We start from the raw sequence: 26,863 nt of genomic DNA, 5'->3' as shown, positions 1-26,863 counted from the left end.
ATCATTTTGCGGGTCCTTGACATGAAAAAGTTTGAAAACCACTGACATAGCAACATAAGTTTTTTCAAAAAACTGTTAGGATTTAGAAGACATTTTGTAGAATCGGAACCTCAGGCCTTAATGGGTTAACTTGCCACGGGCAGTCGGTCAACCGTTAGTGTCAAACCCCTAAACCCCTTCTTTTTTTTTTCATGGTGTTTTATGGAACTAAAACTGTAGATGACAAAACCCAACCAGGAACATGCAGTAATCTGTTGCACTTGAAATAAATATCTGAACTGCAAAATAAAGCACATTTTCTGTTGTTCATTATTGTTATTTATTTGTGAAAAAAAGAAATCATTCCATTTGCAGTGGAGGCAGCCAGACGCCTGTGGTTCCAGATGGGAAGGAAGCTTTTATTTTGTTGACCGCACAGGACGGGATGACGACGCGGACGTTTCTCCCCAGGTAAAACCAACACCATCTCGCGAAGGACCGGTATGCTGTGTGCCGGTAACGTCTAAACAGAATCAACGACATGAATGCAAAAATGAGATAAAAATAACTCATTCAACATGCACATACATAGTGATCCCTCAAAAAGTGCAGTTCGCTTTAAAACAGCCCTGAAAATTCACCTTTCAGGAGGCCAAAAAAGGAGGTAGTACTATTTTCCCGTTAGACCATACATGGGCAACTGGCGGGGCCCGGGGGCCACATGCGGCCCCCACCTTCACTTAATGCGGCCCTTAGGTTAATATCGGAATACTGACATATTATTGATTTCAGCTGTAACATGACCCGCTTTAATTACTTAAGTCTATATTAGTAGCTTAATGACTAGTATACAGGGCGGCAGTGGCTCAGGGGTAGAGTGGCCGGGTAGAGTGAACTGGAAACCGCAAGGTTCCCAGTTCGATCCCGGGCTGGGGGGTTCCCCCAGAGTTAGTGTTGAAGTGTCCTTGAGCAAGACACTGAACCCCTAATTGCTCCCGATGAGCAGGTTGGTGCCTTGCATGGTTTCCTCCGCCATCGGTGTATGAATGTGTGAATGGGTGAATGTAATGCACAATCAATGTAAAGCGCTTTGGATAAAAGCGCTATATAAATGCACCATTTACCATACAAATTCTATTGTCTTTTTTATGTCCAATGTATTTGTATTTAAGTTCATAAAGTTAACATAAGTATAACTAAATGCATATGAAATTAAATTAAAATATTACTTTTCAGGATTCCAATTAAAAAATAGCAAAATAAAAATTAGGATTCCAATTCAAAAGTAGCAAAAATAGCCGATCTACACGGCTATTTTTGCAACTTTTGTGTGACAAAGATTGACGAAGTACGGCATTAATTTACAAAGAAAATACGGAGATAGGAGGTGTCTGCCCGACAGTATATGCAATGTGTCCCTCTGGAGTGAGTGTGGAAATATAGTGGCCCTCTCCATCATCATTTCTGTTGATATTTGAACTGTAGTGCCACTATATATGACTATGAATTGAATACCAAGGCCCTCATTGGAAACTAGATCACAAGGACTTTTTTGAACAGACCTTTTAGAAAAAGCATTTTAAATGTAACTCTGCTGTTTTACATTTTTGCCTAATAAAATATTCAATCAATCGATCAATCAAAGTGAATAAGAGCAATGCAAGACAATAATGAAGATCTTGAATTCGGACAGAACTTTGTATTTTGATGACATCATAAAAAGGTGAAATGGTTTGACAAGCATTGATTTGATACCAAGAGGAAATGGACAACTACGGCTACAGAAACATAATTGTTATTCATACTCACTCCTCATCTGTGAAGTTCTGATCAAAGGGACCGTACTGCTGGACCATGTTGTCGTGCTCGTGCTGCTGAAGCCATGGGCTCAGGCACACTGCATAGAAGCCAGGGTGTAGGGTGATGCACGAAGCCTCTGGTTCTGGTGAGTCTGCACATTTTTCCATAACCTGCACAAGAGAGCAAAAATAAATAACCTGCAACGATGCTGAACGTTCAGCACATATCTACTTTTTACATTGTTCTGGGTTGATTGTGTTTTGCCCGTGCAATAGTATTATTGCCCATCTTTACCTGTATACATTAAAATATATATAATGATCCCATTTAATTATAATTATCCCCCATTTTTTTTCACCCAGTGCCAATTGTCTAAGTCAGGGGTCTTCAACGTTTTCAGGCCAAGGACCCCCTAGCTGAGAGAGAGATGAAGCAGGGACCCCCTCTATATTGTATAAAATGGTGTTTCAGATAAACTTTTGCTGCTCTTTTTTCCCTCTACACCTATAACTCTTTGCCAAAAATAGCCGATCTACAAGCTCACAGCGAGGCGTTGTGAGCTTGTAGATCTGCTATTTTCGACTAAAGTTCTCCACAAAAAATGGATGCTATAGGGTTCAAGTGGTTAATGTAAAAATAAAAATCATGTCACACAAAGATTTGCTGGACCCCCTGTATTAACTGTGAGGACCCCCTAGGGGTCCCGGACCCCCTGTTGAAGACCCCTGGTCTAAGTAATCATGGGCGCTACACTCCCTCTGCCAGCCTAGGGAGAGCCCAGAGCCGAGCTCACGCCTCCTTCAATGCATGAGAGCTAACAAGCCTTCTTATCACCCGACATGGGGGTACAAGTTTCCCCGGTTGGACGTAGCGTGTGGAAGGAACACGTTATTCCAACCAGTTCCTTTCCCCTCCATCTGGCTGACCAGGGGGAGGCAGTATAGAGACCAGGACTACTGCATGTTTTTGCCAGACCCAGGGGGTCGGCCTACAGGAGGCTTTGTCTGTCTGTCCCTCTTTTCCTCCCCAGCCATTCAGGAACGCTTCAGATTTCAACCACCAGGGGCAACAGAGCAGGTCTGGACTTGCTACCAATAGGCTCTATGCACAGCAGCCATATTGTGAAGACATTCACAGGTGTCACCAATGATACTAAATAATGAAGGCAGAGTCAGGGTGCTGATATTGTGCATGTTGGCTCACTGGAAACACTCCAAGTGGCTCTAAAATTTGGGTCCAGGCAAGGACCCTCGTGGTTCCTTAAGGGGTTTCCAAATTGCCCCTTCCGAGTGTGTAACTCTGAGAGTGTACAAATGGAACCAAATGGACCCGTAAAAACCCTAAAATGATTTATACTTTTCACTTATATAAGTGGTTTTGTAGGTGTGTTGCCTACTAGGAATTTGTTCCTTCTGGGTCTGGCAGAACCAGGTCTCCTGGTCTTGTTTGTGAGGGTACCGACCCGCTAGGGGACACGGGGAGAACATGCAAACACCAGAAACAGAAATGCCCTTTCACCTGTATACATTGAAACATGCAAAATGAATGGATATACTGTAGGAGGGGAAATAGTGGTGTAGGTAGGCTGTATGCAGGGCAACTTGAGTTGTTAGGGACTCAAGCCTAAGTCTAAACAGTGGATTGTACCACCATAATGTATATTTATGCTGTTGACAGACCGACAAGTCATTCTGCTGTAACACTACTGACCTTGACAATGTCCTTACAGCACACTATTGCGACTGGTTCATCCATGTTATGGCAGCAGCCACAGGTACACCTGAATGATAAGCAGATATAAGCATAATGTGAGGGTTTGCACTGATTAGTGTGAATGAATACTGCAAATAACTTCACAACTAGAGCGTTGCCTTACGGTGCGTTTTAACAGCGGGCGATCAGGATAGTATTTTCCGGAAGTGCATTATATGTCTATGAGAGCCGGCAACTACTGGCGATAGGGAGAAGTGGGCGGGGGACGATGAAAGATGAATTTTCTTTATCTTTTGGACGATGTCGCCCGGCGATCGCCCGAGAGTCGCCCGCTGTTAAAACGTACTGTAACAATCAGGGCAGAAAGTAAGAATTATCATACATGTCACTTCTCTTTCCTTACAGGCTATTTGCTAGTAGTGGTAGCTAATAGTCCATTCCAATAAGATAAACTTCCACAACTGCTAAATTAGTATAACGTTTGGCTCAGTTGGTTGGTTGTAAAGGTTAGGTTCAATAATACACACTATGGGTTATCCCACTAGACCAGGGGACAAACCTAGCTCTGGTCCATAGCCTTAAGGAGTTCTCCTTAACCTGAAGACCTGAAGCCGATTCTACAAAATGTCTTCTAAATCCCAACTGTATTCTGAAAAAAATGTTTCTATATCAGTGGTGCTCAAACTTTTTCATGTCAAGGACACACAAAAATGACATGTATTTGGCCGCCGACCCCCATCTGAAAATATTTAGTTCCATGGACCCCCAGCAGCAAAGATTTGAGTTAAAAGTGTTCGCTTTAAAAGAATATATATATTCAAAGATGTGCACACATTTTCAGAATTTTTCAAAAATAGCAGATCTACAAGCTCATAGCGCGGCACCGAGTGCCGCGCTATGAGCTTGTAGATATGCTATTTTTGAATAGCTAAAGTGTAAAATAATTATTTTTAGCTCAAATCAAAGAATGACACAGATGCGTCCCAGGTATTAATGGGTTAAGGCTATGGGACTTTCGAGCCATCGCGCTCGCACCACAGACGGCACAGCCTCTCGTCTGCAGTAAAAAATAAAAAATACACTTTAGCTTCTTGTCAATAGAAAAATTCCATTTACCAGATCTGTAGGGGCCGCAGCAGAGTAACTAAATAATGTATTCAACAACATTTAACATTTTGGCCAAAAAGTGTATTTTAGACGTGAGGTGGGGGGCTCAGTGTGTTCCCACCAGAGGCAAAGCGTCATTAGGGCCACTGAGGCCACGGCCCGGTCAGTAAAGACCCGGCCTGCCCCGTCTAGCTGCTCAAACTGCAGGGCAAGATTCGCCAGGGGAAAAAAACAACATGACAACATTAGCAGCCTCTCACCCTCTTCTGTTGTAGCCAACCACAGCAAGTCGCCTTTGTTTTCAAATGAGGCTCATTTGCAATTCGGCCGAATTGTAAATGGATCGAGGGCCATTTGAAAACCGGTTTAACTAACCGTTTGGACCAGGATGAGGTTATTGACACGTTCAAGTGCAAGCCTCGTCGTATTAAGCTGTAGCGTAGCAGACTAGGCTGCTATATGTTTGCACTGCAGTGCACTGAATTTGATTTGTTAACTTTGCTGTTTAAATACACTTTTGAGAATAAAAAAACATGCATTGATTATAAGTGCATATTGTATTGTATTCATTATTTCTCTCTCTTGCATTAACGTTGCAATGGTTCCTTTTCAATAGACTTATTGAGGGGGGGGATACAGATTCTGGCCCCGGTCAATCCACGCTACGCGGCTGGTTCCCACTTAGTAGAGTTCAGTGGCGTTCCCAGGGATTACGTTTAGGGCAGGCCCGGGGGGGAAATCGCGGGGGAAACAAGTTAACAACAACACTACACTGACTACAAAACTGAAAAAACACTAATAAAAACAATATGCAAGTATTATCAATGTATTGCGCTGGTCCTGGCGCCGCCAAGGTCTTGGCAGCGGTGGTGAAAGGTAGCGTTCTCTGGATGAATCTCTTCTTCAGCGGTGGTCTCTTCATGTTGTAGTTTAGTAATGCATGGCTCAAGCTGCTCTCAGAGCCCCTTTATGCCAGGTGAGTACAGGTGATGGCCCAGACCCCCACCCCTGGCACCCCATGAAGACATTTACATCACTATAGGCGAGGGTCGCTCTGCTGAATGGATAGTGTATTAGCTGTCTGGCGGGCTAACGGCCCGACGGACAGTTTTCTGTTTGGATTTTTGTTCACTGCCTGTTTCTCAGTCAGTCTTTTACTTTATTTTCTAGGGGAGGCGAGATTTTAGTTGGGCGGCCGCCTGCCCTGCCTCTATGGTGGGTACGCCACTGGTAGAGTTGGCTTTCAACTCCATAAAACCGTCTTTGTTTTGGTGAGTAGCGCAAGTGTACTTATTTTTTACTGCAGACGAGAGGCTGTGCAGCCTGCGGTGCGGACGCATTGGCTTGAAAGTACCATGGCTTTAAGGAGAACTCCTTCAGGCTATGGACCAGAGCTACCCACTACGGGACAAACCCATGAATGGTCAGTGTTAGTGCCATGCTCTACCCACTGAGCTGTAGGATAATGTTACAGGTTCCAATCTCACTAATGGATCTATATAGGATACTTTAGTATCAATAGCGAAGAATCTAGTATGCACAACCAAGTGAAGTTCTCCCTTGATCTAACATGTATGCAGTGGTGTAAAGTAACTAAGTACATTTACTCAAGTACGATACTTAATTACAATTAGTACTTCCAATTTTCAGTACTTTTACTTCTACTCCACTACATCTCAGAGGCAAATGTTGTACTTTTACTCCATTACTATTACTTGACCACTTTAGTAACTAGTTACTTTGTAGATCTAGCTTACAAAACATACACACAACTTCAGCCCTTAAACTTTGGCTATTTGAAAATAGCCTTTCTACAAGCTCACAACGGCATTGTGAACTTGTAGATCTGCTATTTTCAAAAGGAGTTTTGTACATTTTATACACTTGAAAACTTGTGAAATGGGACCTTCTGCATAATGAGTACTTTTACTTTCGGTACTTTAAGTACATTTTGATACTAATACTTTTGTAGTATTATTTCTACATAGCAGTATTGATACTTTTACTTAAGTAAGAAAACACATGATTAGTGCCAGCCGTGCATTCAACCTCCTAGAGCCTAATGCAGGGGTCTTTCAGACTAAGGACCCCCTAGCTGAGAGAGATGAAGCAGGGACCCCCCACTATATTGCATAAAATTGTGTTTCAGATTAACTTTTATTATTTCACTCTACGCCATACCTCTTTGCCAAAAATAGCAGATCTACAATAGCAGATCTACAAGCTCACACCGCGTTGTGAGCTTGTAGATCTGCTATGTTTGGCTAAAGTTCTCCTCAGACTAGGGATGCTAGGATTCAAGTGATTAATGTAAAACATAAAAATCATATCACACAAAAGATTTGTTTTTATGATTTTGAATCCATTGCAAGCATTTGTTTTGCACCAAAACCACTCCTTGGGCTAAAAACGGCCATAGCCATCCTTGTCCAGGTATACTTTTTGTGTAAAAAGCCCATTGAGATTGGGCTGTTTTTAGCCCAAGGAGTGGTTTTGGTGCAAAACAAATGCTTGCAATGGATTCAGAATCATAAAAACACCCTAGTTTGACCCCTCACATGCTACTTAAAACAGAATTAAAATTAGATTTTTTTTGCCCTGCATGGAAATGCAGGGAAATGGTGGGTACCCCAACTTTCAGCAGCTGTAAAAAAATCTCCTAGGGAAACTGAATTTCAGTCTTTGTGAGATGTGTTACTAGACACCTTTACAAACACATTGGTGAAGATTTTTTTTGGTAAGGAATTTATTCCAAGATTGGAAACCTTTCTGCTAATATCCCCTGACTACTAGGAGTCACGGACCTTTAAGACCCCTGGCCTAACAATGCATTAGTCAAGACAGACAGCTCATCACTGAAAGAATGCAGCCAATCATTTAGATGAACTAACAACTAAATAAATAATTGATAATAAATGGAACGTTACCATTGAGACACATCGTGGCGCTGTCGTGGGCGAGGTTGGTAAGGTAGAGCTGCTGCAGCGCCCCCTGCTGCTTCACCTCGGTCCCCGTGGTTCTGTGCCAGGGGCTCGAACATGTACGGCCTGACGCCGAAGGCTCTGTATTCATGTTCTTCTTCTTCTTCTTCTGTCTCTGAGTCTTCCTCCTCCTCCTCAGAGTCATCATACTCTAGCTCGAGGCTCGCCGCTATCGTCGGTGAAGGCGGTGGAGAGAAGTCCTCTACAGTTCCATAGAGACCAGAAGTAGGATCCACATCAAGCTCCATTTGTTCAGCCATGTTTGTTGTTTGTTTGGATTCTTCAATTGACCCGCCTTTGTTCGCCTATTCATGTCTTCCGTGTGTTTTGGCCCGCCTACTTTTTGACCGTCGAATCACATTCCCCCCAGCGCTATGTCCCGCCTTCTTGTCCCGTTTCACTCGGAAATGCGTCACCATGCGGAAGTGGAACACTTCCGGAAAAGCCGCACGGTACATAGAAAAGAAGGTACAGTCAGCCTAGGGGCCGGGCGGGCAGACGCCACATTGACCAAAACTGGAACTGGGAGTTTGGTGAAATACATACATTGAAGTCTATGGCAGCCGGCTGGACCAGCTTGTGAACAAACACACACTAAGTGTAAACATCGAAAAGCAACACAGCAGAAAACAATGTGTGATATGTCTTCTTTTATTTTCCAGAAGCAATTACTTTACAAAGGTCTAATTCAGTGGTTTTCAACCAGTGGTCCTTGTGGGGGTTCCAGGGGGTCCCCATCCAAATTAATAGTTAGGAACCAAATTGACCCTTAACTCTGAGAGTGTACAAATGGAACCAAATGGACCCTAATGGGTCCATTTGGTTCCATTTGCACACTCTCAGAGTTACATGAACACTAATGATGATGATATAGTGTATATTACCCCCAAGAAATCAAAATGGTTGAGTCCCTGGCATTTCTTTTCAAATGGGGGTCCGTAGGCTATTATGTGTCAATTTGGGGGTCCTTGACACGAAAAAGGTTGAAAACCACTGGTCTAAGTCATTCAGAAATATATTTTGTTCATGATCTGGGCTCTCATTAACTCCAATGCATTCCACCGAACTCAAGGCTACAGTCTGGCTACCATGGTGAGACGAATCTGCCGGCTGGAATTGCATGATATGATAGTTAAAATGACGTAGATGACAGTACTTTCTTTTCTATATACCCTGAGTAGACCAACTTGTGGTCCCTTTGTGTAGCTCCACAACACATCCAGCAGGGGGCACTAAGGGCATGTTTCAACATTGATAAGTAGACGCTCACGCTCCACTATTAGAACAAAGATGACTGTTTAAGAAGTTATTGTTGTAGGGACTGAGTTGGCTAAAACAATTAAAACGACGCAGTGTGTCATTTGGACAAATGTAACTGAAAACAATTGTAGAATGCACATTAAACTGTACTTTTTGCCTTAAATCCCCCAAAAATTAGATGATTGTGATTAGTTTAGCTTGCAAGCTGCTATAAATTATAACTGCGTAGTTTTTTTCTAGTTGTTTGACGTGCACAAAACGAGTGTAAAACACCAATAAGTATTTCATAAAGGATAACCAGGCTGTCCTTCATGCCTTTGTATGCTCCGTGTTTGCTGATTATGCAAATAATAAACAGACTAAAGTACCTACCAGGAAGTTTCACAGTATTAGAAAAAATCCCCAGTTAAGTTCCTCTTTTGTGTGTAGAGTGTGTGTGTAAGGGTGTAGTGTACTGTTAGTGTAGTGTTGTGTGTTGGTCACTTTAAGCTGACCTGTCAGTCAGTCAGTCCATGTGATCTGATCTCTGTGAGGACTTTATCATTATAAACCCTTTGGATGAACCAGATCACAGCCTGGGAACACACACAGGTAAGACAATACACTTGTTTTAGTGTCATTACAGCGTCATTACAATAGCCTCTATATTGGCATTTAAATCGGGAGAGAGTAGCGAACCTATATGGGTTCATTAGGTTGATATTCTACATGAATGCTTAGATTCTGCTTGGGAGCGCATGCTCAGACACAAGGAGGTGGAAAAAGTACTCAATTTTGTTTTATTTAAGTAAAAGTAACAAGGCTACTCTCTCTGTTACAAGTAGGCTAAAAGTTAAATATTCAAAATTAACTTGAGTAAAAGTATACAAGTATTGCATCAATATGTACTTAAAGTACCAAAAGTAAAAGTATTCATTATGCAGAAATGTCCCATTTAAAGTTTTCAAAATGTATAGAAATCTTTTGAAAATATCAGATCTACAAGCTCACACTGCCTCTCATTGTGAGCTTGTAGATCTGCTATTTTCAAATGGCCGAAATGTACTTAGGGCTGAAGTGGTTAATGTATGTTTTGTGATAATAATCAAAATCTACAAAGTAACTAGTAACTAAAGTTTTCAAATAATTGTAGTGGAATATTTTCCTCTGCGGTGTAGTGGAGTAGAAGTAAAAGTACTGAAAATTGGTGTTACTTTACACCACTGCCTGTGTATCTATTGATCGATAAACATCTGAGGTGACAGAGCCCTGCAGGGGTCCTCAGCGTTTTTCAGGCCAAGGACCCCTTATCTTAGCCGTTAGCCCTGAAACATGACTGTCATAGTCGCCCCGGTTTATAGCGGTGTTCGATTTTTTTTACATTGCCAACTCTCACATGTACATAAACGTTCAGATTTCAAATATAAAGTGTTTACCCCCAAGCCACGGATGTTACAAGGCGATCCGGACCACGATAAGTACCCGTATCTCCCGTATTGTTCAATAAAAAGCATTTTAATCCCATCGCCAGGCATTTACTTTTTTTTGGGGGTAATGTATCAGAGTGCAATACACCTTCCAACCATTAGTGTCGCATGGTTGAAAGTATCGGAGACAATTTGGAGAAAATGGCTGGCGATTGGGATTAAAATGCTTTTTATTGAACAATACGGGAGATACGGGTACTTATCGCGGTCCGGATCGCCTTGTAACATCCGTGGCTCAGGGGTAAGCACTTTATATTTGAAATCTGAACGTTTATGTACATGTGAGAGTTGGCAGTGTAAAAAAATTGAACACTGCTATAAACCAGGGGGACTCGGCACCATGACGCTTGTATACAAGCGTCATGTGAACCATGGCTACCCTTATCTGAGAGAGAAAGAGAGATGAAGCAAGGGACCCCCACTACATATTGTATCAAATTGTGTTGCCGATTAAACTTTTTCATAGATTATATAGATAGCTTCATAGACTTGTTTGGATTCATGTTAATGTGTATTTTCAGACATTTAATCACTTTAAACCATCAATACTTTCACCTTTCATCTACACCAAACCTCTTTGCCAAAAATAGCAGATCTACAAGCGCATACACAGCACGAGGCGTTGTGAGCTTGTAGATCTGCTATTTTAGGCTAATGTTCCCCTCAGAAAAGTGATGCTGGGGTTCAAGTGGTTAATGTAAAACAAAAAAAAGAGAGAAGAGAATATCCTCCTATCAAACAAAGATTTGGTGCTCCCCCCTCCCTCTGTAGTAACTCTGCGGACCCCCTAGGGCAGTGGTTCTCAAACTTTTTCACGTCAAGGACCCCCAAATTGACACTTACTAGCCCGTGGACCCCCATTTGAAAAGATATGCCCCATGACTCATAAGAGAAGATGTTTACGGCTCTAGCAGTGATTCTCAACCATTTTGATTTCAAGGACCCCCAGTTTGACATGCATTAGGCTATGGACCCCCATTTAATGACATTTCTATCTCTGGGACCCCAATTCATAAAATCAATGTTAATTTAACTCTTAGAGAGTGTACAAATGTAACCAAATGGACCCGTTACGGTCCATTTGGTTACATTTTGGTATTTGTACACTCTCAGAGTTACAGACCCATAAGGGTCCATTTAGTTCCTATCCATCAATTAGCTGGGGACCCCCTGGAACCCCCTCAAGTACCCCTGGGGGTCCCCGGACCCCACTTTGAGAACCAATGCCCTAGGGGTCCCGGACCCCCTGTTGAAGACCCTTATTGGCCTAGGGGGGCATCTCATCATCCATGGGGTGACAGCTAGGTCTATTATAGGATAAAGGGATTTGCTCAAAACAATATGTACGAAAGAGAGAAAAAAAAAAGAAAAGAAGAAAGTTTATATTAATGATCATCATCAAATTGACACAATGTTGTTGGACCAATATAACTTATTGCTGGATTTGCCTTGAAAAGTATATGTTACAGCCTAAAACCAGTGGTGTAAAGTAACTAAGTACATTTACTCAAGTACTGTGTCAAGTACTGTACTTAAGTACACTTTTGAGGAATCTTTACTTTAGTGGAGTATTGCCCATTTTCTGTACCTTTACTTCTACTTCACTACATCTAAGAGGCAAATATTGTACTTTTACTCCATTGCAATTATTTGACAGCTTTAGTTAGGCCTACTAGTTACTTTGCAGATTTAATTTATTATTACAAAACATACAGTAACCACTTCAGCCCTATATATAGTTCGGCCATTTGAAAATAGCCGATCTACAAGATCTGCTATTTTCAAAAGATTTGTATACATTTTGAAATTGTGAAATAGGACATTCTGCACAATGAGTACTTCTACTGCTTTTACTTTTGGTACTTTAAGTATATTTTGATGCCAACACATTTGAACTTTGACTCAAGTCAATTTTGCTTAGCAGACTTTTTACTTGTAACAGAGTATTTCTACACTGCAGTGTTGAGAGAAGAGTGGGCACTATACGGAGGAGTGGGCACCTCAATGTAAAATTAGCTATTTTGCCCAAAATGCTAAGAAATGTATTATTATAAAAATGGTCTTTAGTAGCCTAATGTAAAGCACACATGATGTGAACATGCACGGTAGGCCTACATCATTATCAGATTTACCCTTCAACTTGTTGTTTATGAACCAAAATGACTGGATATACAGGTTTTATAGCAATCAATCGTGTTCTAATCATGTACACTTAAGACCGTTTTCCAAATATTAGATTTTTTTAAACATTCCTTTTACATTTTAGACAAAATTCTCAATTTGACATGGCGATGCCCACTGTTCCTTAGTTCCTGTTACAGATGAGTTTGATTGGTAGGCTATTAATTAACCACTATGTCAACATTGTGATAATCAGGAAGTTGGTCCTCAGGGATAATAAATTAGATCTTCATATAGGAGTCATAGTTTAGATAAGGACGGTGCATTGGTGTGGTCTGTCTATCATTATATTACCTTTCCCAGGCTCTTTTCTTTGCTGTGTGTGTGTGTGCGTGTGTGTGCGTGTGTGTGCGTGTGTGCGTGTGTGTGTGTGCGTGTGCGTGCGTGCGTGCGTGCGTGCGTCGTGTGTGCGTACATGCGTGCGTGCGTGTATGTCAGTGGTATAAAGTACACTTACTTAAGTACTGTACTTAAGTGAAATGTTTAGGTATTTGTACTTTACTTGAGCATTTTGAATTTCCAATAATTTTACTTCTACTCCACTACATCTCAGATCCAAATATTGTACTTTCACTCCACTATAATTATTTGAAAACTTTAGTTACTAGTTACTTTGTAGATTTGTATTATTATTACAAAACATACATTAACCACTTCAGCCCTATTTAGACTTTGGCTATTTGAAAATAGCAGATCTATAAGCTCACAATGCGTCACATCGAGCTTGTAGATTTGCTATTTTCAAAAGATTTTTATATTTGAAAACTTGTGAAATCGGACATTCTGCATAATGAGTACTTTCTGCTTTTGGTACTTTAAGTACATTTTGATACCAATACTTTTGTACTTTTACTCAAGTGAAATTTGAATACCAGACTTTTACTTGTAAAGGAGTACTTCTACTTTGCAGTATTGATACTTTTACTCAAGTAAAAAATATGAGTACTTTTTCCACCACTGTCAGTCACAGAGGCTGGCTGCTACTGCTAATCTCTCCAGAACGTGTCTCCTCTCTGTCAGTGGTTTCCTGACTGTCTCATGGTGCCTCAAAACATGCTGACATGTCACTGATGTTGTCTGCTATTGTTTGTTAAAGTGCCCTGTTATTATGAGAGAAGGACAGAGGGGGAACCAACACTTAAATGAACTTCTCCTTTCTTCAGGTTCAGTGTGCAGGAGGACAGTTGACTGTCACACCATGCAGTAGCTGTAGAGCACATTCTGTTCCATGGCAATGCTCATTTGTGTTTTTGGATGCAACGTTTTATGAACTGATATGTGACGCAATGCGACACAAATATGATATAATATTCATTCATTCATTCATTCAAACCTTTATTTATTCTCGAAGGACATTGAGGCTGCCCTCATTTTCAGTGTCGTCGAGATACATAGCAGTACAATTTCATTTTCATTTTCACATCAATATTAATATCAATGATAAAATAATACAAAACAGAAACAAAACAAAAACAGAACATTTCCCCTATCGTGTGATACAACACAAATGTGTATACAATGATACATATGATACAATGCATTGTGCAACACTATTTGTTCTGACAGTCTTATCTATCTATTTATTTATCTATCTATCTGTCTAAAGGTTCGCTTTAAAAAAATACATATATTCAAAGATATGCACACATTTTCAAGATTTCTCAAAAATAGCAGATCTACAAGCTCATAGCGCGGTGCCGCGCTATGAGCTTGTATATCTGCTATTTTTGAATAGCTAAAGCTAAGTCGTTAAAATGATTGTGACGGTCTGTTAACTAGTTTCGCTGGGGACCCCCTGGTACCCCCCCAAGGACCACTGGTGGTCCCCGGACCACTGGGTGAGAACCACTGTTCTAATTGATTATATATGTTTATTTTAAGCCCTGGTTCCTGGTTTGGCAGGTTCAGTCTGTCCCACAGACAATATTGAACTACTGTTGGATTACTATTCTGTCTGCCAGTCTACAGTATGTTAGTTTGGGAAGCCTACTTGTTTTAGTGATTTGTCCCACAGTATAAGGACGACACGAACAATGAAGAATGCTGTCTATACGATAGAAAATGCCACATGGAACACAGAATAATACAGGACAAGGCCAGGAAGGATGCATAGTTTATATGTCAAAGAGGAAATAAATATTAAACATTTAGTCAAGGATTGGATTGGCCAATACAATTAAATTTTGCTCCGGAGGAAAAAGAAGTCAATCTTTTCTCTGTTGGGTCAAAAGTTTGAGGAAACAGTAAATGTGTCAAGCTTCCTCAAGGGGGGGGGGAAACAATAGCTTTTCCGGGAGGCGAACGCAGATACAAATCTATTTCGACTATTATTTCTATAACTAGAACGTCAGTCAGGACACAATAACAAATTAATAGACTGTCAGAGCTTCTTCCTCTCTGCTCTCCCCTCCCCCGTTTCTCCCCTTCTTTCTTTCTCTCTCTGGCATTCTGTTTCTTCTGTCTCTCTCTCCGTCTGTGTATCGTTGCCTCCGTCTCTCTAGTCTTTCATTAATCCCTTAAGACCGGGAACGCATCTGAGTCATTTTACGTTTTTTTTGGGCTATTCAAAAATAGCAGATCTGCTATGAGCTTGTAGATCTGAAAATGTGTGCAAATCTTTGAATATATATATATTTAAAGCGAACATTTGTAACTCAAATAATTGCTTCTGGGGGGGTCCCTGAAACAAAACATTTTGAGATGGGGGGGTCCATAGGCCAAATACATAATCTAAAAATGTTTTCTAAATCCTAACTGTATGTTGCCATATCAATGGTGCTCCAACTTTTCCATGTCAAGGACCCCCAAAATGATATGTATTTGGCCGCGGACCCCAATCTCAAAATACGTTGTTCCAGGGACCCCCTGGAACAACATATATATATATTCAAAGATTTGCACAAATTCTCCATGATTTTTCAAAAAATTGCAGATCTACAAGCTGGCATGTGTCCAGAATGTGTATTGAAGCGCTGGGGGAAAGGGAGCATTTTCTGGTCTCTGGGGGGGAAGGGAAAATTATTTTTACAGCTTCATCCAGCAGATGTCTGCTCAGATGAGCACACAAGGCTCTTAGGGATCTTGCTCAGGGACACTTGGACACATAGATCAGGTGAGCCGAGGGTCGAACCTGTGAGTTTCTGATCCCCAGAGCGCCTCTCTAGTCCAGTGGTGTAAAGTAACTAAGTACATTTTACTCAAGTACCGTACTTAATTACAGTTTTGAGGTATTTTTACTTTACTGGTGTACTCAATAATTTTACTTCTACTCCACTACATCTCAGAGACAAATATTGTACTTTTACTCCACTATAATTATTTGAAAACTTTAGTTACTATAGTTACTTATTATTAAAAAAACACCTCAGACCTATATGTATATACTTTGGCAATTTGAAAATAGTCATAGTATATATGCTATTTTCAAAGGATTTTCTATACATTTTATACATTTGAAAACTTGTGAAATGGGACATTCTGCATAATGGGTTAATTTACGTTTGGTACTTTAAGTACATTTGATGCCAATATTTTGGCATCATATTTTAGTACATTTTTAACACCGAACTTGTACTTGTAACAGACTATTTCTACAATAGGATATTGATACTTTTACTTGAGTAAAAAAATGTGAGTACTTCTTCCATCACTGCGACCTGTATGCACTGTGGAAAAAACAGGCACTGACTCCACTGAGCTCTAACAGACAATAGGGAAGCTGGGAGGGAGACGGCATATAGTCCAGCATAGTCCCGGTTCCCCTAGAATACATGTTACTGTACATGTGGAAGTGTCCCTGAGCAAGACACTAACAGCCAGTCAGTCTGAGCAATGGGTAAAGCTGAAACAGAATTTCCCACGAGATTAATCTTTCTTTCTTTTTCCTTTATTTATTCAGGGAAGCCCATTGAGAGCAAGCTCTCTCTTTCAAGGACGCCCTCATAACAGCTTATAAAACACAAACACAACGTAGAACAGATGCAAATAAACATAGTGTTACATGAAACAGGTGCAGTCACTATGTAGCGTGTCCTCAAGAAGCACCCTGAATGTCTCTATTGAGACCATAGTGTGTCCTCAAGAAGCACCCTGAATGTCTCTATTGAGACCAATCGCACCAGTTTCAGAGAGTCCTGAAGTTTGTTCCATTAGTGTGGAGCATAATACATGAAAGCAGTCTTTCCTTGTTCACTGCTCTTACGTGGACTGGTATATCTAATGTGTGTTTGTGGACGTGTTGAATAATAATAATGATAAAGGTCCACCTTCATCGCTCTGTCTTTGAGAATGACTAAGGGTTTAATTATGTAGCCTATTAAATTATTATTATTAAACAAGTAAGACGCGCGAACGCGGGAAGCGAACGCAATTTTTTTTTAATAAATATGAAAAAAAAATATTTAAAAAAAAAGTAATCAATAAAAAAATAAAAATAAAATACAAAAAAAATCTGCGTTAAAAGGAGCATCTTAGAAAAATACAAATTCACAAAAACAAAACTTTGAATGTTTTTGAACAATTCAACAAAGTGTTTGAAGTGCCTGTTTCACCCACTTCCGGGGGGCGGAGCCAAAATCCGAGCCCGAAGTATTTGTTCGTAGACCCCCACTTAGGGGGGGTAGAAAAAGTTTCGGAGCGATTCGGGCACTTTTCATTTAACATGGGGTTTCGATGGGGAGTTTTTAGGCGCCTTCTCCGGGGCGTGGCTTCCGGGGGAAGGGGCGGGCTTAAACGCAACCTTGACAGGTGTGTTCAGTTTTCAAAGACCTTTCATTTGATGTATGGTACGTCTAAATTGGACATTTACTTATCTCAGAGGAGCTGCATGCAGGCAGTGCACACAGACACATAGAGACACAGAGACACAGAGACACAGAGACACAACCCACAGAGACACACACAGACAGAGATACAGCCCGAGCACGGTTTCATAGTAAGCTCCACTTGCGCGGAGACGCTGCGTTCGCAATTATACTTTGTGGTTCAACCGTAGTCCGTGGCGGGGGCCCGCCATGGCCTGCCACAGGCGCACCGTCGCTCCCATCCGCACCGAACTTGGCACAAACACTGTTCAGGGGTCTGCCATCACAATGGCCACACCAGGGGCCAGTCGCATCGCGACGCATTGTGAGCTTGTAGATCGGCTATTTTCAAATGGCCGAAATGTATATTAAGGCTGAAGTGGTTAATGCATGTTTTGTAATAATAATCAAAATCTACAAAGTAACTAGTAACTAAAGTTTTCAAATAATTGTAGTGGAGTAAAAGTACAATATTTGCCTCTAAGATGTAGTGAAGTAAAAGTACAGAAAATTGGAAATACTCCAGTAAAGAAAAAATAACTAAAAACTGTAGGCCTACTTAAAGGAGAATTTTGGACTAAAGTGTTCTTACCTTTTCTATGACGTTATGATATCTTAGGATGAATGGTACAGTAGAAACATTTCATAACTCCACCCCTGAGCCGCCACAGCTTAAAAGGTGCGCGGATAGGCCTTAGGTTAGATCACATATTTTAATAGCTTTAAAAAAAAAAAAAATTGGTGAGATCTGACGTTCATAGTGACAGAACACTATGCAACGAAAAAAAACAACAAAAAAAAAACAGAAGTCTTGCTAGACGAGATTTAAATCTCGAGATTTCAATCTCGTCTAGCGAGACTTCTGTTTTTTTTTTTTTTTTTTTTTTTTTGGACAGTGTTCTGTCACTATGAACGTCAGATCTCAAAAAAAAAAAAAAAAAAAAAAGCTATTAAAATATGTGATCTAACCTAAGGCCTATCCGCGCACCTTTTAAGCTGTGGCGGCTCAGGGGTGGAGTTATGACATTTTTCTACTGTACCATTCACACTACAGTAGTTACTTTACACCACTGTACAGCAGTAACACTTCAAATGGCCATACTTTGGTGGCCATTGCTCTGGCCATTGCGCGACATAGGACTATAGGTTTGAAGGCTGCACAGCGACCTGAAAATCTAGTTATAATATAATGACCGATTCTCAACTGAAAAACTACAACTACTTCATCCTTCTTTTTAAAGTACTCATTACACGGAGCTGCTCTTCCTTTTGATGTGCTGTGTTGGAAGTCTGACTCACGATGGGTCATCATGAATCACCCTCAGAAGTGTTGAAATAGTCAGCCCTATGTGTCTACACAGTAAAACATACATCCTGTTAATGTTAGTATTAATTTGATAATTGATAATTGAGAGTAACCCTCTGAGTTAAATGAACACTGATAATGTGTATGTATGGTGGTAAACATTCAGTGGAGCGTGGCTACATTTTTTCTCAGATCTATAACCTACCCCTGATGACTTGAATGAGTATTTGAGTGCTGATAAAGATCACACAGTCATTGTTGCCCCCTGACTATACTGCTGGCTGGTACAATGGCACCCGTTGCGACACAGGAAGTCTCTGTGGTGTTTCATGTAGAGTGAATGTGAATTTACGACCATTGCTTGGCTAGGGTGTGTCTGTGAGTTTTTATTCAATTACATTTTTCGATTCAGTGTATTATTATTATTGTAAATGGTGCATTCATATAGCTCTTTAATCCAAAGCGCTTTACATAGATTGTGCATTACATTCACCCATTCACACACACACATTCACACACCGATGGCGAAAGGAAACCATGCAAGGCAACCTCAGTCATCGGGAGCAATTATAGGGGTTCAGCTTCTTGCTTCTTGCACACATTTTCAAGATTTCTCAAAAATAGCAGATCTACAAGCTCATAGCGCGGCACTCGGTGCCGCGCTATGAGCTTGTATATCTGCTATTTTTGAATAGCAAAAGCTAAGTCGCTAAAGTCCTCAGCGAACGCTTCAACACTAATTCTGGGAGAGCCCGGGATCGAACTGGAAACCTCACGGTTGCTATCCGTCCGCTCTACCGGCCACTCAACCCCCTGAGCCACTGCCGCCCCTCTACTGTCTTTAGTTCATTCAAAGTACAGCTCAGCTGGTAACCCGGCTCAGTGGCCTTGTGGTTAAATTTCCCAACTGAGTCATACTGTACCAAATACTATAGAAATGGGACCCAGTCCCTCCCTGCTTGGTACTCAGCGTCAGGGGTTGGATTGGGGGGTAAGTCCCTGTGTGACATATACTATAGTGTCATAATATCCAGGGGGGGGGGGGGGTGTCTCACGCTACAGAAACAGGAAATAGGCTCCTGCCTCCTATGGGTCACACATGGCTCTGCCGGGAACCTTTGGTTCCCAAGGCTATACTTGATACTAACAATGAGTAGAAAACAAAAAACTAAAGTATAATCTAAATCAAATTTAAAAAAAAAAGAATCAAAGATTATATCATCATCCACAGCAGAGAAAGTGTGTGTGTGTGTGTGTGTGTGTGTGTGTGTGTGTGTGTGTGTGTGTGTGTGTGTGTGTGTGTGTGTGTGTGTGTGTGTGTGTGCGCGTGTGCGTGTGTGTGTGTGTGTGTGTTTTGAGAGTGTGGGTGTGGGTGTGTGCGTGTGCGTGTGTGCGTGTGCGTGTGCGTGTGTGTGTGTGTGTGTGTGGTTTGAGAGAGAGAGAGAGAGAGAGAGAGAGAGAGAGAGAGAGAGAGAGAGAGAGAGAGAGAGAGAGAGAGAGAGAGAGAGAGAGAGAGAGAGAGAGAGAGAGAGAGAGAGAGTGCTTTATGTAAAGTATACAGCTCGCTCGAGCCAGTTCTATACAGAGACCAGCTTCCTGCAGAGGTGGACCAGAGGAAAACCTCTCAGTTTTGATGACCTACATCTGAAACCACAGCAACTCAATATCAAAGGCAGCAAAATGTACAGACAGTAGCAAAGCAATGTTTTTATGAACCATGCAATACAGTACTACTGCCCTTGACCAGAGAGAAGAGAGGCTAATGGAATGAAATGACACCAAACAGAAACCATTTAACTCTCTCTTTACAATTTGACTGTTTAGCTTGCAGATCACTGCTTCTCAAACGTTGTCATGTCAAGGACCCCCAAATGTATGTAATTTATGTATTTGGCCGCAGACCCCATCTGAAAGGATTATGTGCCAGGGGCCCGCCCAGAAGAGAAGATTTATGTAAAAAAAATTATTCAAAATGATTCAAAAGTAAAAAAAAATAGCAGACGCATCAGCTCGCAGCGCAGCACGAAGTGACGCGCTGTGAGCTTGTAGATCTGCTATTTTTGAATAGCCAACATATAAATGGATAAAGTGCTTAAAATGATTGTGATGCTATATTAACTAATTATGCTGGGGACCTACTGGAACCCCACCTGGGACCCCTGGCGGTCCCCGGACCCCACTTTGAGAACCACTGGTGTAGATGATCCTACTAGAGTGCCAGTGTAGAGCAGATGAGTTTATTGAATGTTATAATAACAAATAGTAGCCTTTATCTGCTTTGGCTTTAGAAACTTGCTGCCTTTAGATTGGTTACTGTAGTTCTTGTCTGTTTTTATTTAATCTATGTATTGGTTGTTCGTACATGTATTTTGACCTTTTTATATAGTTTTCACATCAAACAAAAACAAAAGGAAATACCTACCACTCTTTGCCTTTGGTGTATTTCCATCAAATGAGATGAATACGCTGTTATTAAAGATCTAGTGAAATGAAAAATGTATTTTTTTCACAATTTTAGAGCATACCCGTGGTCATCATATGGGCATACCTAACAATAGACGCCAATTATTATTATTTTGAAACTATTTTTGTGTATTTTTATATCAAAAGTCCCTAAAAAGCCAATCTTAATGACTTCCTGTGAACGAAAACGTGCTGCATGATGACGGGGACTGCCCATAAGTCCGACATCCCATTACTCCGACTACGTGGCTTCCGCGTGCGGTGCACCGTGATGACACATGAATATAAATTAATCTTGAGCTACTCTTTTTTTAATCTCATTCAAGATGACGTGCAGAAGGTGTATAACTCATTGTAAACCTAATCAGCACTCTAAACTCTCCCCTCTCCTCTCCTCTCCTCTCCTCCCCTCCCCTCCCCTCCCCTCTCCTCTCCTCTAGAATGGGTTGTCAGAAGTCCAAGCTGAACGAGGGTCTGGGCGGAGGTGTGGTGGATGTGAAGAACGGCCGGCAGCCTGTACGTACCGACCAAACCCACTATGTCAGAGACCCCACCTCCAATAAAAAAAGGGGCACTGTAAGTAGTCAGACCCCCGTCTGAGCAAACAGATACAGTATAGCCATTCACCATATTCACACGGCGGCCATTTTGCTTGCAAGTCAATTAAATAATACCACCCTGGCTGGCATTTCTTCCCAACCCGCAAATATGACGTGAGAGCAAGATGGCCGCTGTGTGAATATAGTCAATTGGTTGTTTTTATTCATTGTTTTGCAGTGACAAATTTGTACTGTGGATGCAAAGGAAATCAAATGAACGTGTACGTGAACCCTAGAGTCCCTAGTCTGGGCATGTCGTAATAGGCGAACATTCTGCAAAAACAACAGATCTACAAGCTCACAACGCATTGCAACGTGACGCGTCGTTGTGAGCTTGTAGATGGCCTATTTTCGGCGAAGAGATTTGGTGTAGAGGGGTAAAGGAGGGAGGCTAAAGTATAGAACCAATGGGGAACCCAGTCAAAGTACAATATAGGGTTTGAGTGGTTACTTTTCTTTTTTTTTCTTTTTCATAGTTTGCTGTTTTACATTTAGGTTTGAGATTTGAATATTTTCATTGGAGTGGGAATAGTTGCAGTTGAAAATCTAACTACTATAAGTTTAAAAGCCTTCAGTCCATGGGCTTGTTATACCTTAAAGCAGTGGTTCTCAACCAGTGGTCCGGGGACCACCAGTGGTCCTTGAGGGGGTTCCAGGGGATCCCCAGCCAAATTAATAGTTAGGAACCAAATGGACCCTTATGTGTCTGTAACTCTGAGAGTGTACAAATGGAACCAAATGGACCTGTTACACTCTCAGAGTTAAATAAACACTAATGATGATACAGTGTAGATTGGGACCCCAAATAAATCAAAATGGTTGAGTCCCTGGCATATCTTTTCAAACGGGGGTCCGTGGGCTAATATGTGTCAATTTGGGGGTCCTTGACGCGAAAAAGGTTGAAAACCACTGCCTTAAAGGGATAGTTCAACGAAAAAATGATTTTTTTTCCTATGGATTAGTCACCCCATGGAGACTTGAAATCATGGATTTTTGTTTTGTTTTTGTTGCATTCCTAACACAATAATTTGATGACCAGTGGACCACTGGTCATCTGGGGACCCCCCAAAATAATCATATTTGAACTGGGGACCCCCACCCTGATAAGCACTTGGAATGTAGGAGTTTTAATTGGCTGGGTTCCACTGATAAACATTGTCAAAATAGCAGATCTACAAGCTCACAACGCCTTGCAACTTGTAGATTGGCTATTTAATTGTTTTTTGCCTCTTATATTATTTGACAATTTGGCCAATGTTAGACCAGTTTTTATAGTATATTTTTATGATTACTTTTGATGCAGATTTTTTTTTTCTTCTTTTCTTTGTTTATTTTCCTGTTATTAAAAGGGTCTTAAAAGTCCCTAAATAGTCACTTCACTGTCATCAAAAATCATGTGGGGACACCCCCCTGGGGGAACTACTGTACATTGGAGAGGACGTCATTAAAAGTACCAACCCGTTAAGCCCCGTTCAATGAGTCTTTTATCATAATGAAATACACGATTCGCTGAAATACGCACGTTTCATAATCACATGTACTTCCTTGTTCGATAAATAGATGGATTGCAATGAGGAGGAAACAGCATAATGGTGGAAGTTGAAATCCTGCGTGTGAAAGTGAAAGTTTGGGAAATTTCTGTATATGAAATTGCAAAGTTGCACAAATCAATGATTGCTTCACCATTTCCATTCAGATATACGTATGTGTTAAACACGTATGTGTTACATTCTCTGATCCTGTTATGTTGTTTCCAGGAACCCTTTTGGTTTATTCTGATGAAATTCTGAAAAAAACAAAACATTCATCTGCAGCGGCGTTAAGTAACTAAGTACATTTACTCAAGTACTGTACTTAATTACAATTTTGAGGCATTTTGACTTTACTGGGGTATTTCCAATTTTCAATACTTTTACTTCTATTCCACTACATCTCAGATCCAAATGTTGTACTTTTACTCCATTGCATTTATTTGATAACTTTAGTTCTAGTTATTTTGTAGATATAGATTATTATTACAAAACACACATTAATAAACACTTTGCATACTTTGGCTATTTTAAAATAGCCGACCTACAAGCTCACAACGCATCGCATCGCGACACATTGTGAGCTTGTAGATCTGCTATCTCCTTACTTTAGGTACTTTAAGTATATTTTGATGCCAATACGTTTTTACTTTTACTCAAGTAAATTTTGAAAGCCGGACTTTTACCTGTTTAAGTGTTTCTACATTGTGGTATTTATACTTTTACTTGAGTAACAAACAGTGAGTACTTCACCGTTTCACTGCTTTTGGTTTATTCTGATGTTAATAAACCATTCATGTGTGTCTGTGTCTGCAGAGTAATGCAGGGATGGACTCAGGAGGACTGCTGCCCGGTCAGGTGTTCATGAAGCTGGAAGGTACGGACGGAGCAGTGTTGATTTTCACAGCACATTTTCATTTAGTTTTAGTCATAGTCTTTTGATTAAAATTCCATTTAGTTTGAGTCATATTTTAGTCATCTGAAATGTTTTAGTTTTAGTCTAGCTTTAGTTGACTATAAATATCATAAGATTATAGTCGACTAAATCTACAGTTGATTTAGTCGACTAAAATGTATGTTGGCGGTGCCTTGATGGCGTCGTAATGGCTGATTTTACACTTGGTTGCATGCTGAAAATAGCAGATCTACAAGCTCACAACGCGTTGTGGGCTTGTAGATCTGCTATTTTCAGAGCACCTGAGTGAAACCAAACATAAAATGACTTGTCTTTTATTTCTACTGGATCTCTTCTCCACTAGATCCCTCACTAACATTTTAGTCTAGCTTTTATTTGTTGACGAAATTGTCAATATATTTAGTCTAAGTTTTAGTCATCATAGCCTAGTTTTTATTTAGTTTTTATTTAGTTTCAGAGTCAGTGAAAAAAGGTAGTCAACCAACATTACACCATAGTTTTAGTCGACGAAATCAACACTGATACTATGGAGCTAAATGACCATATAGTCAGGCAGAAACCTTGTATGTCCAAAAATGTTACTTGTCCAGTAAATGGTAAAAAAAATAAACATGTGTTCCAATGGATCCAATTTGGTTATTATTTAGTCATAAGCGCTTGTTAACAAGCTCACAACACATCGCATCGTAATTCTGTCATACGACAAAGTATGAAATAGGGCAAAAAAATAATGATATGGAGACGGACAAGGTTTCTATTCCACCACCACGATGATATCAATAAGCAGCTACACGTGTGAATAGGAGATCTATGTTCTCTATTTACCCTCATTCCTTATTCTTACTTAGTCACAGTGTTGTCCCTTTTAAAGATGCATATTTTTTTGCATTCATTTCAGCTATCCAACTATATTTTTACTGTAGTAATTAAAGTATGACACTCTCTTCTGTTGACACGCAGAGCAAAATGATTCTGGTGAGAAGATCATGGTGGCCATCTATCCATACCAGGCCCAGCACCCTGATGACCTGGGCTTCAAGAAGGGAGACAAACTGAAAATTCTAGAAGAGTAAGTCGATATTTTTTATCCATTCCTCTGATGGAGTCACAGGCCGATTGAAACCGTGACACCATTATTATGCAGTATGTATCATTCACATCACACCAGTGCTGTAAAGTAACTAAGTACATTTACTCAAGTACTGTACTTGTTTTTTTGGGCGGTGAAACCGCCCCTATAAGTGAGGTTTGGATATTTGTACAACAAATCCTGCGCTGTGATTGGCCAAAAATGTACCCCGCCTAACCATGCACCGTGATTGGCCAATCACAGTCTATTCAGGACTGTGATTGGCCAGTGTCACATGACACATGTGCATAGCCCTATATAAGAAACCATAACTTTAAAAAAACAATAAATTTGTTTTTTTAAAGTTATGGTTTCTTCCATCATAAAGAGTGTTTCAATAAATGTATTTATTTTTTGTACATGATTGGTTGACTCCATTCAGTATTGTGATTAGCTAGCAAGACACCGCCCACTTCACACAGGGTGTGATTTTTACTTTACTGGAGTATTTTCAGTACTTTTACTTCTACTCCACTACATCTCAGAGGCAAACATTGTACTTTTACTCCTTGTAACAGAGTATTTCTACATTGCAGTATTGATAGTTTTACTTAAGTAAAACATTTGTGTACTTTTTCCACCACTGGAAATGTGGTGGAAAAAGTAAAAATGGTATCGGAGTGGAAATATGAGGTTTATAAAATGAAGTGATTGTCTTGTCGTCCTCCAGACATGGTGAATGGTGGAAGGCCAAGTCGATCTCCACCCGGAAGGAAGGATTCATCCCGTCTAACTACGTGGCTCAGCTTGACAGCATGGAGACAGAGGAGTGAGTGATGAGCTCATAGATCTGAACCCTGTAGATCCCCTAGGAGGAGGACTCCTTCATCCATTATGACCGGGAACACATCTGTGTCATTTTAACATTTCTTTGGCTATTAAAAAAATAGCAGATATACAAGCTCATGATGAGCTTGTATATCTGCTATTTCTTTTTTTTTTTATCGTTTTTTTTTGTGTGCAAATCTTTGAATTTATGTATTTTTAAAACAAACATTTGTGACTAGAATCTTTGCTTCATGGGGGTCCATGGAACAAAATATTTTGAGATGGGGGTCCTCGGCCAAATACATATCTAAAATGTTTTGTAAATCCTAACAGTACGTTGCTATACATCAGTGGTGCTCCAACTTTTTCCATGTCAAGGACCCCCAAAATGATATGTATTTGGCCGCGGACCCCCCATCTCAAACTATTTTGTTCCAGGGACCCCCAGAAGAAGCAAAAATTTGAATTACAAATGTTGGGGGTTGTAATAATGGCGAGGCTCCGGTTTCAGTTTTAGCCCAATCTGACTGGCAATGTCTTTTATTATCAAATGTAAGTTAATTGGTTCAGAAAATATTAAACGTACGGTTTGTGAAAAGAAATTGAATGCTGATGGGCCCGGCAGACTGCAAGATTAATCCTGGACACACCACGCACATGCACACACACGTGCACGCACGCACGAGCACACACGCACACACACACAAGCTAATAAAAAGTGTCTGTTTGTAGGTGGTTTTTCAAGGAAATCACGAGGAAAGACGCAGAGAGACAACTGCTGGCACCAGCAAATAAACCTGGAGCTTATCTCATACGGAGAGTGAGACGTCAAAAGGTACATGATCCACTATATACAGTATACAG

General features: G+C 40.6%; 2 protein-coding genes across 3 annotated transcripts in view; one reads left to right on the top strand and one right to left on the bottom strand.

The window, feature by feature from the left end:
• Positions 1-317: 317 nt before the first annotated feature.
• On the bottom strand, positions 318-7,849 carry LOC308094447 (uncharacterized protein). The gene is made up of 4 exons (XM_080441103.1): positions 7,527-7,849; positions 3,490-3,559; positions 1,789-1,949; positions 318-502 (listed from the first exon to the last, which is right to left on the bottom strand). Exons 1-4 carry the CDS (start codon positions 7,838-7,840, stop codon positions 340-342), a joined length of 708 nt encoding a protein of 235 aa, XP_080297229.1. The 5' UTR covers positions 7,841-7,849; the 3' UTR covers positions 318-339.
• Positions 7,850-9,312: 1,463 nt separating this feature from the next.
• The window catches only part of lyn (LYN proto-oncogene, Src family tyrosine kinase), a 33,078-nt gene continuing 15,527 nt past the window's right edge, over positions 9,313-26,863 (top strand). Inside the window, exons 1-6 of one of the 2 annotated variants that reach the window (XM_080441093.1) lie at positions 9,313-9,431; positions 21,499-21,574; positions 24,003-24,063; positions 25,063-25,171; positions 25,902-26,000; positions 26,732-26,835. In XM_080441093.1, the coding sequence (XP_080297219.1) occupies positions 21,500-21,574; positions 24,003-24,063; positions 25,063-25,171; positions 25,902-26,000; positions 26,732-26,835 (448 nt within the window). In that variant the 5' untranslated portion in view covers positions 9,313-9,431; position 21,499. Of the gene's footprint in view, positions 9,432-21,498; positions 21,635-24,002; positions 24,064-25,062; positions 25,172-25,901; positions 26,001-26,731; positions 26,836-26,863 lie in introns of both variants that reach the window. The other variant, XM_080441092.1, reaches the window with a different exon arrangement.

The sequence above is a fragment of the Gymnoscopelus braueri genome (assembly GCF_963280865.1).
Source record: "Gymnoscopelus braueri genome assembly, chromosome: 10".
NCBI lineage: Eukaryota > Metazoa > Chordata > Actinopteri > Myctophiformes > Myctophidae > Gymnoscopelus > Gymnoscopelus braueri.
Note: the sequence above shows the minus strand (reverse complement) of the source record. Positions and strands in the feature narration are given on the sequence as shown.

Bases quoted from the DNA above. Each gene is read 5' to 3' on its own strand.
- LOC308094447 (XM_080441103.1), bottom strand. From the start codon at position 7,840: ATGGCTGAACAAATGGAGCTTGATGTGGATCCTACTTCTGGTCTCTAT. The intron at 3,560-7,526 runs GTAACGTTCCAT...CTTATCATTCAG, and splicing joins CGCCACGATGTGTCTCAATG to GTGTACCTGTGGCTGCTGCC. The intron at 1,950-3,489 runs GTCAGTAGTGTT...TCTCTTGTGCAG, and splicing joins GCTGTAAGGACATTGTCAAG to GTTATGGAAAAATGTGCAGA.